The 17,552-nt window shown below is 44.6% G+C and overlaps 1 protein-coding gene across 1 annotated transcript in view; it reads left to right on the top strand.

The window, feature by feature from the left end:
• Positions 1–59: 59 nt before the first annotated feature.
• The window catches only part of RSPH9 (radial spoke head 9 homolog (Chlamydomonas)), a gene marked incomplete at its 5' end in the record, with an annotated part of 18,705 nt that continues 1,212 nt past the window's right edge, over positions 60–17,552 (top strand). The window contains 3 exons of the mRNA XM_009700320.1: positions 60–281; positions 874–1,003; positions 1,564–1,710. Coding sequence (XP_009698622.1) covers positions 60–281; positions 874–1,003; positions 1,564–1,710 — 499 coding nt within the window. The remainder of the gene's footprint in view (positions 282–873; positions 1,004–1,563; positions 1,711–17,552) is intronic.

Genomic DNA, 17,552 nt, shown 5'->3' on the forward strand with positions numbered 1-17,552 from the left:
AGGGGGAACGGGGGGAGGCTGCCTAACTCTCCTGGAGGGAGCCTGGCTGTGCCCTGAAGGGCCGGGCAAGGCTGCATCGAGCCCTCTTCTTTACCGGGCTCGGAATTGTCGCTGGCAGCTTGAACTGCGTGGAATGGAGCCTCCTGCCACCAGTGACCGAGGAGATGGTTGCGCAGGCTGAGCAGCTGAAGGGCCGCTTCCAGGGGGATCCCTCTTTTGAGTACGAGTACACTGAGATAAACGCAGAGGATGCTGAAAGATTGTTTGAAGATGGTAAGGAGGTAAATAGAGCAAAACACTTCCGAACTCCCTTCACTACAGTTGTACCCCTCACACTGGACAGGTGGTGGCTGCTCCTCCTCTTTGTTTGTAATAAGCAGCCAGAGCCTGTGCTCCGGCACAGATTATATACAATTTCTTCTTTGCTGTCATTGTGTCGCAACGGCTTCTTGATTGAACTCTTACTTCGGTTACTCCTGGAGTGAGACATGGCTCAGAAATATTCTGCCTCCCTTATGTTTTATTGTGCACAATTGGTGCAGATCCTTGCTGGAGTTTCTGAAGCTTTAATAGGAACTGCAGGCACCATTCTTTATAAATGAATAGACAAGTCGTAAGTAACTTAATTGACAGGGAGGAAAAGACGGATGAAGTGAGGGATACTTAGCGCTCTGGTGAGTCTAGACTGTCTACCCCAACCACGTTTTCTGTTATATCTTATGAGAAGAATGTCCGATTTGTGGTCCTCCTCTTAGTGCCATTGGGCTCTCAGCTGATGAGTCAGTTGTGGTTTCTACTGTCACCTCGAGTTTATTTTCAGAAATGACAACAAGAAAAGCCTTGCCTTTAAAATTTGCGTATTTTTCTTTAAAGCCCATGATCAAGGAGGAGGCCCGCCTCGTAGCTACGATAGAACAGATAGACAGAGCAGTTGGCATCGTCCCCCGGGGGGCATTTGTGAAGACTCCTCTTGGGTCTGTGCATGAAAACAGAAACTTTGAAGGTAAATTCTCATTGTCTTTATCAGGATCAACTGTACTTTGATCATAAAGGCTGTAAATTAACATGACTTTCTCTAGTTGATGTTTTGATTTCAGGTCTATTTTTCCCTTGGGTAAAATGAACAGGGAGGAAAGAATCCAGTGCCACTAACGTTCAGGTGCATGATTCAACTCTGGAAGGTGGGAGGGGAGTCCGTAATGGCTCTGAGTCATGAAACCTGTAGTTTCATTTGTCTGCGTACAGTTTATGTCAGTGTTTAGCAATTATAGCTGCAGTGAATTCTTCATCTAGATATAGGATGTAACCAAATGGGCAGAGAGTTGGTCTCAACTCAGTGCCCATTGCTTATCTGGGACTGCAGCTAGCGTGGTCTGCAATGCACAGCCTTGGGGAGTGCTGCCACCCATTTCTGGCAAGTCTTTGCTTTTCTGTGGAGTTCACTGGAGAAAGATTGTGATTCTGTCCTGTGCTGTGGGCATTAGAGAAACAAGACGATATTCGATGGTATAATGAATATTAGCCTAGCTCATTGTATTAATGGTCATCAATGGCTGTTTGCAGGTCTTTCTTTGATGGAGGCAAAAAAGTTAAGTTCCTATTTCCATTTTACTGAGCCTGTTAACCTGAAGAATAAAACCCTGCTGGAAAAGGCTGACCTGGACCCATCCACTGACTTTCTAGACTCTCTGGAACATGATATCCCACAAGGTAAAGGTAGCAGAATCAACAGATGCAATGAAAGGGAAGGTGGTCTGAGTGGTCTGGGAAATGCCGAGGCGACAAGGTGTGGGTTACTGTAGTTGGTATGCTTGGGAGATGCTCCTGCAAATCTGTAAAGCAACTTTATCCTTTACTAAATATTGTACTTAATTCCCTTTTTAAGCAATTCTAAACACTTACAACGGTAAGATGTAAGTGTACCAGGGCTGTTGCATCCTCACAACAGATCTGACCACACCAGCAGTTAACCCCTCTGCCTGAGTGCCATATTCCCTCCTGACTTCTGTAGGACCTGTGACAGCCGGTGTCCCTGTGGGGAGAGATAACTCCACCAGTGATAGAGGGAATTTATGTGGTTTGAAGTATTTCACACCTTTTGTCCCACCCAGTATTGCTCTTTTTATCTAAATGGGCTCTCATTAACACTAAGCTGATATCTCTCAGAGGCTGAATTCAAACATTCCTTTGATAAACTATGTTAGAAATGCTGTAGCGTGGAATAATCTGTACTGCAGTGGGATTACACACTGTGGAAGGAGAAAGGAAGGTGTGCATACTGGAATGTATCTTCAGATCACGTCCCTACTGTTCTGCTGGACAACTGGTAAAGAAATTTAAAGCCTCTTCCAGGGGTTCCTCTGGCAGGATATTTCTCTAAAGAGATGGGAATGGCTTGTTACTTGTTTCTAACTGCTTTTTGCTGATTCGCTGCACTTTTTGGATTGGGCCAAGTGTTTTCACATCCTGCTGTCTAGAAAGATTCTTGGGACACATCAGAACTTAGGTTTGCTATTTTATTCCTATCCTGCTACTCCAGGATAGGATAGTAGGTGACCTGTGCCAGATGGAATTGGCTGGAAGGACGGTGAATTGCCAGTGCTGTAAATAGCTCTTCAGACTTGATATCTATCTATCTGTCTCCTAATCTTTCCTTTGGCAAAAAAGAACTGAGAATGAACCCAGTAAACTCCTGCCTGAATTCTGAACATTTTTGACTGTTCAGAGCATAAACAGCACTAAAATCTAAACCATTGTTCAATTTACTGGGAGTGTTCTTGCTGCAGTCATTTTCCAGAGGTGTAGACCGGACAGACTGCACACTTTTACATACACTGGCTCATTCAGTTGGCCATTTTGACTCAAAAAGGAGTATTGCAAGGGGAGTTAGGTCCTAGACACCTCCTAAGAAAATTTTAGCTGCAGTTTTGTATGGTAGTTCAGGCATTGCTACTGCTGGCATTTGTATTTTTTTTTCTTTCCCTCCTCTTTTCTTCTGCAACCACAGAGTCACTGCAGCAGGAGATGAATCTGCGGTGCTTTCTAAGTTTCCACTAGAACGCAGGCACCAAGGGCTAAGAGCCCGAAGGCTAATTTGCATCACAGAGCTGGTTTTACTTGCCTTCAGCTGTGATGGAGAATGGCACCTTTGGAAGATTACAGATATCATTCTGCGGTGTTTCGTATCTCGTTTGAAGAACCTGGCAACTGGCAGGTCATGCTGTGTGTTAGACATAAAGATAGTGGTTTTGTTGAAGTCGTTCAATCAAATTTGACTTGTAGCTGTGTTTTACCCAGTTTTACCCAGATAGAAAGTGGGGCTCAGCTGTGCCTCTGTCGCGTTTGTCTTCCTATGGCAACCTGAGGTGTGTGTAAGCGTGAACCTTTGCCCCCGTCCTGGGAGGCCGTTGCTGTTAGTGCAAATCTCCGACTTCTCAAAAAAAGTTACCTCTCAAAGACTACCTGAGCTCAAGTGCAGCTGAGTGCTTCTTAATGGAAGAGGAGAATATTCATCATGGTGCCTGTGCCTCTCTGGCTGCTCTGTCCTGCTCTGTTTCGGACTGAACCTGGGAATTGATGGAATGAGCTTGTCAGGCAAAGGAAGTAAGACAGGAACTGGTTACAGGATCAGCAGGGCATGTAGCCTTTCTAATTGCACTCTATCACATGGTGATAGGAGCTCTGACATTAAAGAAAGATCAACCCATCCCCCTTGAACAGGCATTCAGGTTGCCTGAAGTACTGGTTGCTTGTGAAAATGTGGGGCAAAAAAAGAACAGAGGGCAGACACAGGCTTTCTGCTGATTTTATCAGCATGGCTCTGCCAAAGTCACTCACTCCTGGTTGCAAGGCATTCAAACTCTGGTTCTTGGATTACCTTCCTTCAACTCTGTCAGTGCATGTTGGTCCTGACCCAGAGCAGACAGTGCTTTTTCTGTTTCCTGACATGTTGTTCATAGCTCTGGCAAATCCCCTCATTTTGACCTGAAGCTTTCCTTGCCTTTCCTGGCTAGATGCTATCTCGAACAGTTATTGTTAGAGCAGAAGTAGGAATTCCCAAATCTGTTGCATCTAGAATTGTGACTGAAGCCAGAATTGTCTCTGCCCTCAACAAGTACACAAAAAGTGGACCGGGGGTGAGCGACATCTGAGTGATGCTCCCAGCCGGCATTGGCTAGAGTTCCCCTAGCATCTTAAAAGAACCTAAAGAACAGGACTGAGAGATTAAGGGCTGATTTTAACCTGTCTAAAAGTAACAACTCTGTTGGAATAGTTTCTTAATTAATTGGAGACTGAGCATCTGTGACGGCTGTCAAGGAGGTAACTGTCATAAAATGTATAGTGTGTCATTATAGGAGAGCAGAGGTGTCTTACAGAATGGAAAGTTGGAGGCAGAGAGAACATTTTATATGACAGCTGAGAGGTGGGAAGAAAGGAAGTTAAAACTGGGTTGAATAAAGGAAACAATGGTAAAAGCAGAGAGTTTAGTGCTAGATTAGAAAACCTGGAGTTTTGTAACAAAACGGTCTTCCACCCTTATCTTTACCAGTGATATCTGTGGTGATTGCAGGTTCCAGATGCTGTCTGTGTGTCTATCAGGTTATCTGTGCACTTTGAGTTCAGAGTATGTTGCTGCTCCTCCCCTAATCAAACTGTGAGTCTCTGTTTTTTTCTTGGTGTCTCAGCTCCCAGAGACAAGTGACTGTGTGACTTAGCTTTTATTAAAACAATGCATTTTAAAAAAATGATTATAGAGAAAAGTGGGAGAATGTGAAGCCTGTCTCAAAAGCAAATTCAATCGGTTTATCCTCTTTAAAGTCTCCAGCTCTCTGAGCCAAACTCTTGAATTTTAGTGGCCTGACTCACGATTTTTGAACATGGAGGGGCTGCGATACTGATCTTCCGTCACCACAGTATCAGATCGTGTAGTGCTTTATTCTGATCCAAATGGCCAGCTGGCCAGAATGTGGCATGCTGGGATCTGTAGGTTTTGCTGGCCATATGTCTGCATTAAAGATAAGCTTGTTTGCTCTAGTCTGAGCAGGCAATCTGCTCAACTTTATGCACAATTAGATGTAGCCTTTCAGCTGCTGGCAGATTGCCAGCGCGGTCCTTTCTGCTGCGTGGAGTTCGGCACCCTGGGCGATAGCATTGCAGGAACTAGAGTTGTGGCAGTTTTACACGCGCTTGTAGATAACGGAATGGCAAAGCAAATAGCCATAATTCCTAGCATGCCTACAGCATTTTCACTTGATGACCTAATGTTGCGTAGATGTGAAATAATAGTCACTTGTCAGGCATTGACATGATGGAGAAAGTGAAAACGGAGGGGGAAGGATGATTTTACTGTGACCGTGGTATCAGATCAGGCTATGCTACGTTCTGCAAGGATAAAGGAAGGGGATGGGAGAAAGCCAAAGGTATTAGCGTTGAATGGAAAGCTTGGGAGGAAGTAAAACGGGGGATGGAGAATTCAGTTCTTTGGCACTTTCAAACTACGGTTCAGAAAAGCAATAACTTGACTCTGAAGGTTTGTTACAGATTACTGACTTGGATAGATCGCTTTGATATGGAGATAAGGGACACCAACAGGGCACTGTTAAAAACTGACGCAGGAGGGAAGGTATGTCGGAGGCAAAGGCAAAGAAAAATGTAGATAGGAAAAGGTATGAGTGGAAATTGGATTTCTATGAGAAGATTTTATTCAAAAGTTATGACTCCCACTCAATAAATAGCTGCTTTTGGTTGAAGGCCTACCACAGTTCACTGGTGGAATAAGAGTAGGAATTAGAATTAAAAAAGCAATATGAAAGGAAATACAGAAAGTTGGGAACATAATAGTTTGATATAAATTGGAATTTATAATGAGTAGAAAATGACAAGGAAAGCCGGGATAACCTGGAGTCGTCCACGACAACGGTAAGGAGGACTATTTCAACTATATTGAGAGGAAAAGAAAGCATAGTAATGGGACTATGCTAAAAACTGCTGCTAAATGGTGATGGTAAAAAGGCTGATAAGAATGTGGAAGGGCAGCAATGCTCAATAATGTTTTTCTGGTTTGTTTTTGGAAAGAATATGGACTTGTATCAAATGAAGACAACAAAATACTGTTTCAGACAGTTTTCAGACTATTTGCTGAGGGAGGGTAGAGTTAGACAACTTTTACTGTGAGTAAAAAAAAAAAAAGAAAAAAGAAAATGGCAAAGCCAAATAAGTTACTCCTGAAAGCATGATCTCAGGAGACTTGTGGCGTACTTACGATGCCGACCTTTAATAAATCCCAGCATTGCAGAAATAGTCCCCATAACTTACCTTGATTAGTAGTTGTGATTCAGAAATCACTGAATGGGTGTATTTCTGGAAGGGGTCAGAAGGGTCTTCAGCTCAGACCAGTGCCAATACTGATATCCTTCAACTTATTTATAAATGATCTAGAAGTAAAGGATTGGTGGAGAGATAAATAATGACAAGGGCAGGATGGCTACTGAGATCTGGTAAAATGGGCTACTTAAAGAAAGTACATTTTGATGTAGCTACTTGCAAGGTCACGTATCTAAGAGCAGGGACTGGAAGTCAGATTTTAAGAATTGTATTCTGAAAGCTGTGGCTCTGAAAGGAAATCCAGAGACAGCCCGCTGAACATCAGCCCCCAGTCTGATCCTGAGACTTAAAAGGCTAATTTGATCTGTAGATGTATAAACAAGGGCGTAGCAAATAGGAACAAGGACGTGACTTTACTTTTGCATATACTGTTAGCGGCATCAGAATTGGATTACTGCACACTGCAAAACTGGAGAGTTGCAGAAAAGAGCCACAAAATGATTCAAGGGCTGGTGAGAGACATAAACAGTTCAATCTGTTTATCTTGCAGAAAAGAACATGAGAATGACTGTATTACACTGTGTAAATACTCCATGGAGTTTAAGTATTGGGTACTGAAGATCTATTTAGTATAGCAGAGAAAGGCATAACAGGATTAGCAGCTGAAAATTATAGCCAGAAAAACTAAAATGAAAAATTAGGTACAAATTTTAACAGTGAAATGATTACCAGCTAGCAAGGGCAATGGATGAATCCATGTCTTTTGGTATCCTAGCATCATGCTGGATGTTGTCCTGGGAATTGTGTTTTAGCCAAACACGAATATAAGTTGCTAGTCCCAGACATGAGTTCAGCTTAATGGGCGGTGGTATGCAGGCGTCCAGAACAGATGATTTCCTGGTACGCCAGGCTGTAAACTTGACGACAGCCATGGAAGGTGATGTTTAGCTTGGGCTTCTTCTTTGTCAGTGACAAAAACACAAAGGTGTCAACGGATTCCTGAGACAGTGACTCTAAGCTCAGGACTCAGTACAGCTGGCTTTGCTTTCTGAACCGTGATGCCTGAGGGCTCAGAAGAGGACTGAGGAGGTTCCTGACTTACCGCTGTCCATTGTGGAAGCTGAACTGGGGAGCTGAGACCTCTCGGATGAAATTGCTGACTCTGTAATGCTGCGAGAGATTTTATAGCATCATTCTAAATGGGTATACAGTGGCAGAGTGGATCATACTGAGCCTTCTCTACTTACTCTTTCAAGATTCAGCTAGAGGAGGAGGAGAAGTGCCTGGACAGAAGATCATTTCAGCTCCTTGACCATTTTGACTGCGGAGGAAGCGACAGCCACTCAGCCTGTAGCTCTATTTCTTCACCTGAAAGTGCAGTGCTTTTGGAGCATTCCTTATACAGCATTACAAAGGGATTTGCAGCTATTTCCTTGGCTGACTACTTTGGCCTTTCTGTAAACTTGCCGAACAGTAGCCTGGGTTAGACCACTAACCTGTCCTCTGAGCTTCACTAGCACACTCTTTATCAGTTTAGCAAAAGCTGGTGCTTAATGGGCCCTTGAAGATGGAGAGGTTGCATTTCTAAGTGGGAGATAGTTTCCTTTGGCCGCTCTCAAGGGCCATTTTGGTAGCCCCATCTTGGCTGCCCCAAAAACCCAGGTGCTGGAAGGAAGAAGGCCAGGAGACATGAACCTGCTTTATCTCCATGCATTAACACAGCTAATTAACTCCCTTTCAACCCCACCCCTCCAGGCGATTAATCCCCTATCAGCCTCCGTCTCCAGCCATTTGAAGAGCCTGTGTCTGCAGAGGTATTTACAGCCCCCAGCTAGCCAGCAGAGAGCAAGCCGGCCGTTATCAGGACTCTAAGACAAATGGCTGCCTATCTCCCCAGTGGCCTTACAAAATCCAGCAAAGTGCTATGCTGTGCTGGCCACCTACTTTCACCCAGCCTCCCTTCTCCGCTAACATTTCACAGATGTGACCTGAGCCCTCCCCTTTCATTGCTTAACAATAAGCAGCACCTCCCCAGTTCTGTGAAAGCTGAGAGCAAGAGCGCTTTACTTCTTAGACTGCCAAGAGCCACACAGGGACAAGGCTTTTCAAGCTGTCTCACTGAAATCCAAACTAAAAGACCCATAATGAATGAGAGGGCAGTGCTTCGTGTTAGCAAGGATAAAAAAAAGGTAGCCAAAGTGTAGACTGAAATACCTAGTGTGGCTCACAGCTATCTTCGTTCCTGGTTAGGAGAGATGACCCTTAGGCTCGGTGAATACGTGAAACTGAGCTACAGTATCCCGTGGATTTAGCTGACGTGTATACAAGCGGTTTTGACAAACAAGCTTTATAAGACAGTGGCATAGAAGGAGTAAAACAGATTAGTGTGCATCAGAACAGTCGGCTTTCGGATGTGAGACTCAAACCCAATAGCTGGCTCGGTGGGTTACTAGTTAAAGAACTGGTACCTGAATTTCTCTGTTACAACCGAAGCCAGCCATCCCCAGAAATACTTGTAGGGTGGCCGTAGCTGGTACCTTCCAGCAGAGCGCACTGCGGTGCCAGCGTTGTCAGCACTGAGCCCAGAAAAGGAAACCACAGAAAAGTAAAAGGAGAAAGAAAAGCACCAAGAGCAGCATCAAATTGAGGAGAAGGTATGGCCCGAGTTTCCAAACTGTGTGTGGTATACTGACCTCCTGAACTGTAGGTATGGAGAAGATACTCCATCCCTTCCAACCTTAGGCAGTTTCTGGAATGGTCCTGGACTTTTCAATAGCTTTATTAGCATCCTTAGTGATCACAGGCATGCAGTGGACATATACAAATACATAAGCATGTCTCCTACATCCTTCAAAAGTAGAGACACTCTTCATTTTTGCAAGTGTTGTGTGGACTGAGGAGCCTTTAGAGGCTGTGAAGACCGCTCCTGCAGTGACCCAAGAGAGTTGCCTGGGGGCAATACAAGATGTTGTCCCTCTTACAAGCTGGGGCACTGCCAGCTCGGGAGTTTAAGATCAGACTGGAACTTCTCATGTGGCAGCACAGCAGGAGGACTCCAGAGCCGGCGAGTATTAGAGCTTTTGACTGGCTGTCCACGGTCTGCCTTGATTTCTGGAAAGGAGTCTGTTTTCCTTGGGCTTTGTGTCTATGGGTAATAAAGCAGTGCATTCACTGCTGTTGGGTCCTCGGTCTGTATCACCTCAGGGGTCTTGTTTAGTCAGAGGCCTTGGATGAGTTTATACTGGAGCAGGGCTGCCCATCAACTGAGAGCTGTGGTGGAGTCCTTCGCCCTCCTGATTGCTGCAGTGAAAGAATGAGGACAGAATCGGAGTCTTCATAGCAACTTTCCAGGGATTGTATTTAAAATTTTTTCCTCCTCAGTAAAAGAAATCATGACCCACCCTGTCTCCATTTCAGCTCCTGGTTCACTGGACATGAAAAGGAGATGAACTTCTTGCTGAACTGATGGGAAATACTGGTAAAGCCTCTTAGAACCAGAAGTTGTAGTTTTATCACCACATCAGTCAGTCTTGGCCTAACCCTTTCTCTAGGGAATGATGAAAAATTACTTGCAAGGGAAAGCCTAGGGCAGTCTGTGTGCCACTGAAGTCAGAACAAGGTCAGCTTTTGCTAGGAGTGATCTATTTCGGAAGGGGCTCCACGTAAGGAGTGGCAGCTCCTGCCTGCGCAGCAGTTGGCATTGGTGCCAGCCCTGCCTATAGCTTTGCTTTGCTGTTCGCTGCCCCTTCGGCCGTAGAACTTTTGCAGGGAGGAAGTCAACGGGCGTTGTCTTGTTTTACTGTACACAAATGTCATATGGATTGAAATTCTGCAGGCTGTGTGTAGAGGGAAAAGGACAAGGGACAGTTCATTTATGGGTCTGTTTGTACAGCAGTTGTGCTGTGCAGAGATAGCTAGGCTATCCCAGGCATTGGAAGATGCTTGGCATCTTTAGTCTTCAGAATTAGCTTGAATACCAACTACCGTGTTCACAATTAGCTTGAATATCAACACAATTGCACTGTGCAGTGTGGATATCCTCAGTGTGACAGTCTTCTCAGAAACTGGTAAACTCTTCAGATAATTTGGGCCAGAATTCCTATCTAGTTTAGTATGAAAACATGGACAGTTTATAATCCGTGCCATCTGTTCCTCGTCCTAAGCCCTTTTAACTAGTCCTGCTAATTTGATGATGAGGTAAGAAGTACAACTGGGGGGGACTGACAGGGCTTGTAGCCTTGCCCCTCCTGCAGGAGAGTGAATTGGTTGTGCTCTAAGCATTCGGTGGGTCTTGAATCTCAGCATCGACTGCTTTGTGTTCTCTCAGAATTCAGAGATCAATGTGAGGTTCTTTGCCCCTAATCCAGCCCCTGTTCATCATTATCACCTCCTCAAAGTGGCCACTGCTTTGTTATCAGGAGAGGCAAAAATCTTACAAGGTGGCCATAATCTCCTCTGAGAGTCAGACAGATATTCTCCCGTGGGTAAGAAAGTGACAGTGACCGAAAGCTCTAGGGGGAAGCAGGCTAGCACAAAGCTGTCCATTGCATCCTTTCATCAAACTGTTAATCTTTCTTTCAAAGACATCACATTTGTTTGGTGACAAAAGCCCCAAAGAAGCTGAATTGAGCCTGAAATCCTGTAGCAAGATTTAGAGGAAGCGTCTTTCATTCGGAGCAGGGAGGGGCGAGAGACTCCTTCTTTTTCTTCCTACCAACCAATGGCCTCACAGAAGCCCACGAAGGTGACGGATTAATGCAGGGGCTCCCCAGGTAGATGCTACGTGACTCCTGGCACGCTCCAAAAACGTTTCCACAGCGACCAGCTGAAGGAGAAATATGGAGTGTGACGAGATCCAGCGTAAACTTGTGCTTTGGAAGGAGGGTGCTTCGCCGCTCTGAGAGATTCCTGAATTTACTACCGAAGACCCAAGATACAATGATCTGTATTGTAGTTGTCAGAATCCAAATAGTAGGGATTTTAATTTTTCCTACTCCTTATAAGTTTTGATCGCATATTGTCTTGCCGATTCCTCTAGTGCACAGCCCCATTCCAAATCTTTGTTCTGGATGCTTTCTGTGCAAAGTCTGCATCTTTTTCTTAACAACAACAAAAGTAAAAAGGATTTTAGCTCTGTTCTAATTATCAGGTGGATTTAGGACTAAAGGGCAAACAAATTTGGCTATAAGGGAGGCTGTAATTTGGCGTGTATTACTTCTGTGCTAGCTTTGTCAGTCCTTCCCATCCTCTGCTGCTCAGTTATGTCTGTGTATTGCCCCTTCTTTTGTGTTGGCATTGCTGGCTGTGCAGCCAGATTCCAGCTGGAAAAAATAACTTTATTTTTGGCTAGATTATTTTTCAGCCAGATCGTTTCCCTGACCTGGTTCACTGAGCAGTAAATAAACACTTTTGTGGTCTCTCTGATGGAAGAGTGATGAGAGGGGGGAATAAAGGTTTTGAGGGCAGAGGCTGCTTCAACTGGATTAAGCAGGACTGTTGTCAGATGTCTAAGTACGGCCTGAATTTCACCCAGTACTCAGAGGCACCTGAATACTGTGCATCTGGGACAACATTGCAGTCCCTGAGTCTTCCTCGTCAGCAGGACACAGGTACTTTGTGTGTAAATGGAAGGCCCAGGCCTGTCTTAATCATTTCTGCTGCGGAGGCGTCCCCCGTGGGAAAGGGTAATGGAGAGAAAAAGGCTCTGAAGTAAGATCATTTTACTTTGAGGTTTGGGCAAGGCTGTATTTGTTTGTCATAAGACGTGGTAGGCATTAGGACCACGCAAGAGCCGCTTGGCAGCATCTGACTGTTTGTAAGCTGTACTTTCCTGGCTCTGGAGGCTTTTTAAAATAGTACTGAACCTGCAACCAGTCTGTGTTTTTATTTAATTATTATTAAATAGTTGTATGGGGAATTGGAAATATTGACAGCAGTGTTAACATATGGGGTGCAGGTGGTGTGTCAAGCAAATGAAAGAGATTTTAGTTTGCAGCCAGTAAGTGGCATGAAGGCGTTTGAGCCCCACATAAGAGTGTTTGGATGTGTCCTTATGGCTGGTAGGCTGCGCGTGAAATGTCCGTGTGGCGAAATTTGTTGGGAGCCAGAGCACAGTTGACCTTTCCTTACAGCTGCTCTGCTTTGCAATTTGTCTTTGTTCCTTACAGACAGCAAATTAGAAGGAGGAAGCTCTTCCCAATGTAGGATTTTCTGTCGGAGGGAAATGGAAGCTAAATCCCACGGGTGTAGTATAGCTTTGTCAGAGCTAAGTGCCTGGGGTCACGCAGCCAAGCAGCGGCTGCTTTTGCGAAGGGGAACGGTTATGTTGTCCCTCTCTGGGTGTTAATATTTGTCCTCTAACTCCGTACTTCACTCTCAGTCGGGACTGACTGCAGCCAGATATGTTATAACCGGCGCTCGTGGCGGCATATTGCGTTAATGGTAAGTGCAACCATGCTGTAGCTGCTTTTCCCTTGAGATATTGCCCCCTTTGAAGAGGAATCGATAATGTCACTTTTATGGCCCTCTGTGAGCTTTATGCGACATGGAGCCTCTCTATCAGGCTGTCGAACTCTTAAAGCTGTTTCTTCTCAAGCTTCCACTGAGATGAGGCATTGCTGAATCACCTCCAAAGCAGCAATGTTATGAGAGGTCATACTGAAAGTGGACCAGTTATGGCAGGAAAGTTCTTCTGCAAACAGCCCTCTTAAAAGGCTTTTGTTTAAAAGCTGATGTCTCACGCACCCTATTGCCTCTGTGAATTACAAGATTCGGCCCGTAGCTGAGACAGACGTGGGGGACGAGACAGGGATTTCTATTGGCGACTGGAAAGGAAGAAGAAGCTGAGAAGGAGGTTGACTTTTGAAATTCGGCCCTGGTGTCCTGGCAGCTGTTGAAGGGCCATAAAAAAGGCAGTGGTTTAACACTGGGTGAGCATCAGGATCTTCAAAGCACTTTCTTGTTTGGGAAAGATGTAAGGAACTCCTCAGAATTCCTGCCTGTGTTTGGAGGGGTGGAGGCTGCAGCCTGATCCAAAGAGGGAATAGGAAGCTCCAGATCTTCATCCAGCGGTTATTTTTCCCATGCTCTTTCCTCCCACACAGCAGCTCCCTCCCTTCCCTTCTGGAGCAGCAACAGGCAATCGTTTCAGCACAGACAGTGCTTGGCTTCCTTCGGTTTGCTGGGTGCAGCTTAAGAAATAACTTGCTCTTTTAAAAACATGTATTTTGAAGAATGGAAACGTCACCAGAGCAGTGTTACTGTTAGGAATCTCTAGTGTGAGAGCAATGACCTCCAGTTCCCTGCACCTCAGCGAGCTTTGCGTGATGAGTGAAGTTAACTCTGCTGCCTGATTTAGGGACAATACAGGCTACAGCTCACACGCAGATGCAAGTTAAAATCAGTATTTAACTCTAGGAAAGCCAGCTTTTACTTGCTGTCTCCTAGTTCTAGTTGTATTTCCTCCAATGCAAATAATAATAATTTGTAAATCTTTTTTTTCTGACAACTTTTATCTAGGAGTCTCGGTGTACCTTACAGACTGATGCTCTGAGCTTCCCCGCCTCCCATTAAGAGACACATTGTCTGACACAGGGCCAATGACGAGCACAGGGACTGCCATGGGATATTCTGAGCCAATGTTAGAAAGGATTTGAACCCAGCATCCCGCTTCTGCATTTTTATAGTAATACAGACCTACAGCTACCTACGCTATGATTTTACTCCAAGAACCATTTGTAATAGCAGGGAAGCTGGGGAAAAAAAGGATAAAAGCAGCATTTAATTTTTGAAATTCTCCTCATCCTTTTTTTATATCGTATTATTAAATGCATTTCTAAGGCTTTCTTTTGAAGGAGGAAAGAAGGCAGCTTCATTTAAGCTATTATTTCATACTGTTCATTAGTTACTGATTAAAGTACTTTTAGAGTGATTTACGACATCATCGTTTCAAACTCCTACAAGAAAGGTGAGCCTGAAAAAGCATCTTGTTTGAAAATTGTGAGATGTGAGGTGTTACGGAAAAGAATACAATTGTCTTGGATCTTTCAAGGAGAACAACTTTATCCATGTCTCATGAGCTCAAATATTAATTTTGTTTTCTGGACCATTTCCTCAAATGCTGCTAATGTGGTGAGGTATGGAAAAAAATAAGTACTGAGATAATGGGCTCTAATTTCTTCCTTTAAAGAAAAGGACCAAAATAAGGAGATAGGTTCCAGAACTTTAATGTGATGTCTTCTTAGAAGGCAGGTACCAGCACTGTGTACCAAATGCAGTTTCTGAACGGATTTCGTGTGTTGCAAAGTCCAGTCTGGAAAACTATACTGAATAAATGACCTTTGATAGCTGGGTTAGAAAAATGTGTCCCCAGTGATCTGGTTAGTAAAAGGTGGAAGGTGGCACTGCTGCTCCTGTTCGGCTCTGCAGAATGAAGAGCAGCTCTATGACTAATCATCATTCTGGCTGAAAACAGGATCTGAGTGAAAATGACATTAGTTTCTTATAATTTTTTCCTGTCCTCAACCTATGTTGTGTCAGTCCAGTTAGGATTGCCCTTAAGTAACCTGCTTGTTTTGTTCAGGTCCTCATTTCACAGGAAGACAGCATCAGCAAAACTTTATTGACCCTATTTGCATAGAACTAGATGCAGCATCAAGGATCAGGGAAGAGCTGGAAACTATAACAATATTTCCCAAAGGTCTCACATTTATGAAATGACAAAGTTGAGCCCTTTGAGAGTTTGCAGCTTGGACAGACAACAGGGAAATGAAGCAGCTGCCCATCACAGCCTTCAGAGATCTAGCATGAAAGTGAACGGAGCTGTCTTCAATTACATCTGCCCATTTCTGTCAGGTGTGAAGGTGCATGGGAAGTTCCTTTGATCAGCAGAGTTAACTGCTGCTGAATACTCCACGGAGATTGATAAGCCTGTGTAACACTGAGTAAATGTTCTGAGGAGATCATGGATCCATGTACTGTATTGCCCCAGAGCATAGATATGGGGATTTAATGAACTTGAACTTGATTTACTCTACCTTCTCTGCAAATTTGTTCAAAAAAAAAAAGAAGTCTGAATCCAGATATAGTTCCTGAGAGCATTAATATCCCTGTTTTCCCTCTTGCCTTTCCCACTTGTCATGCTCCAGGCATTTCTTTTTGTTCTTTGTTAATAGTTTGGGATAGAGGGTTCATCTGTGTACATGAACATACATATACAAGCTATCACATGTACCCAGGCTGCTGGATGCTTCCAGTATGTTGGGAGGCATTAGCAAACTAGATAATCCCTAAAGGCTTTCACCACCCAGCAAGGCAAGGCACAGTCCTATTCTTGGCAGACTTGCTTCTTAGAGGACTGGTCCTTAAATCACAGACAATGAGAATTCCTCATTCCACTATCTTTTTGTCAGAGAAACTCTTCCAAAAGTTTACAGTCCCCCCTGCAAGCCAATGTGTAAAGCTGCAGCAAGAACCACCAGTATTTGGAGGAAGGGCTTGCAGATCATTTCTGCAAGTTCAAGCTGCAAGAACCCTGCGCTGAAAGCAAAGTCGGTTCAGTGTTCAAAGGAGAAATGGAATAAATTATTTGTCACAATTTAGACCTATTTGCTTGCTGCTTGTTGCTCAACACCCCTATGCATAGTCTAGCTACAGCCTCTAGCAAATGCTGAAAACTTGTAGAGGCAAAGTTCAAGAAACTGCTTGAAAGCTTGTCCTTTGACAGCAGATGGCCGTAGTGCTTCAGCCACTGGATGATTCTCCCTTGTAGTGTTCTTCATCTGGGTTTCCATGCTATCCAAGTAGTGAAATTTCTTAAGAACATGCAGATTTTGTCAGAGACCCGGTCAGTCAGAACTTGTAATCCCAGGGGCTGAACCATAATATGTGTTTTTACTCCAGTTTGTGTCCATACGAGTGGTGCTGCAGAGACTGCATGGGAGATTGGGGTTGCCTTGTATGTGAAACCACTGCTTGTGAAGACACTAGCTCGTGTTTTAACTAGGACCTGCGCAAAGAATGTCACAGTGCAAGGAAAGTGAAAAGATGGCACACACCTGTAGTGATCCTGCGCCATAGGAAGTAGTGCTTTCCTTTACTGCGATTCCAGCTCTTTGTCCATAGTGGAAACATGGAGCTGTGAGTCAGAAGCTCGCTCTTCAGTGCAGAAATCTCCGGAGTCTTTAAAGACTGTGAATGTCTCTTTTGTACTTCTACCCTGCAGCCAGAGTCAGCGTGACAGAAAGTTCAGTGACTGTCACAGAAGGCAGGCGTTCTCGCTGTTTATTTAGTTCCGTGTTTGTGCATAACTGAAGAGGGTACTTTTGAAAGGTAACAGATCGAAGATGACGCAGGGCTTATGTTGTGCGTATTATGGTAGGACAAACCTGTGGAACTTACTATTGAAGGAGACAGGGAAACAATAGTGTCCCAAAAACTTTTGAAAAGTACAGAGATACAGAGAGAGGAGATAGGTAACAGGTGAGCAGCACAACCAGCGACACCGGGTTTTACAGGGCTTTGAACTGTGGTGTGCCTTTCTGATTCTGCAGCCACCACACATACATTTCCCCTCAGCTTCCCTCCTCCCTCAAGCCCTCAACTCCTGTAGCTTGCCACGAACTGCATAAGAGACTCCACATGCGTGCAAGAGCCCAAAGCTACAAGAACACCGATTGCCCAGTTGGCTGCTGCCTTTTGGCTGCCCGGCAAGCCAAACCGCCTGTGCTTCCTCGCGGCTGCTGGCAGACGGAACAAATAGCTTCAGGAGCTGCAGTCAACCCTTGGGCCACGTCCCGTGGAGACCTGTTGTAGGGACTTGCGGTGTAAGTGCCCTTCAGCCCTTTGTTGGATGTGAGTAAAATTGGCCAAGAGTTAGAAGTCAGTGGGAGGGGGAAGACTGGCAGCTGACAGCAATCACAGAAGCCCTTCCCCAGGCTAACCATGACATGAGTAAGCATGAGTCATAGCATAAATTGATGAGCCTAAAATTATCTACAAGGATGAATATCATCTAACTGGCCCAACACATTATGGGCTTTCTGCTTACTCTGGAATTGGCAGATTTTGGCTTTGGGTGCAGATAGGCTGACTGCTTGACTCCAGGCCAGTAGTAGCCTGACAGCTCCAACTGTGTTTTTTTTTTTTTTTTAATTTGGGCCTGCTGCTTTTGTTTTTAGATGGAGATTCAGCGGGAACCTTCTTCCCTCACCTGTCCCCTCTAGGCATTC

The sequence above is a fragment of the Cariama cristata genome, unplaced genomic scaffold (assembly GCF_000690535.1).
Source record: "Cariama cristata isolate BGI_N322 unplaced genomic scaffold, ASM69053v1 scaffold9105, whole genome shotgun sequence".
Taxonomy (NCBI): domain Eukaryota; kingdom Metazoa; phylum Chordata; class Aves; order Cariamiformes; family Cariamidae; genus Cariama; species Cariama cristata.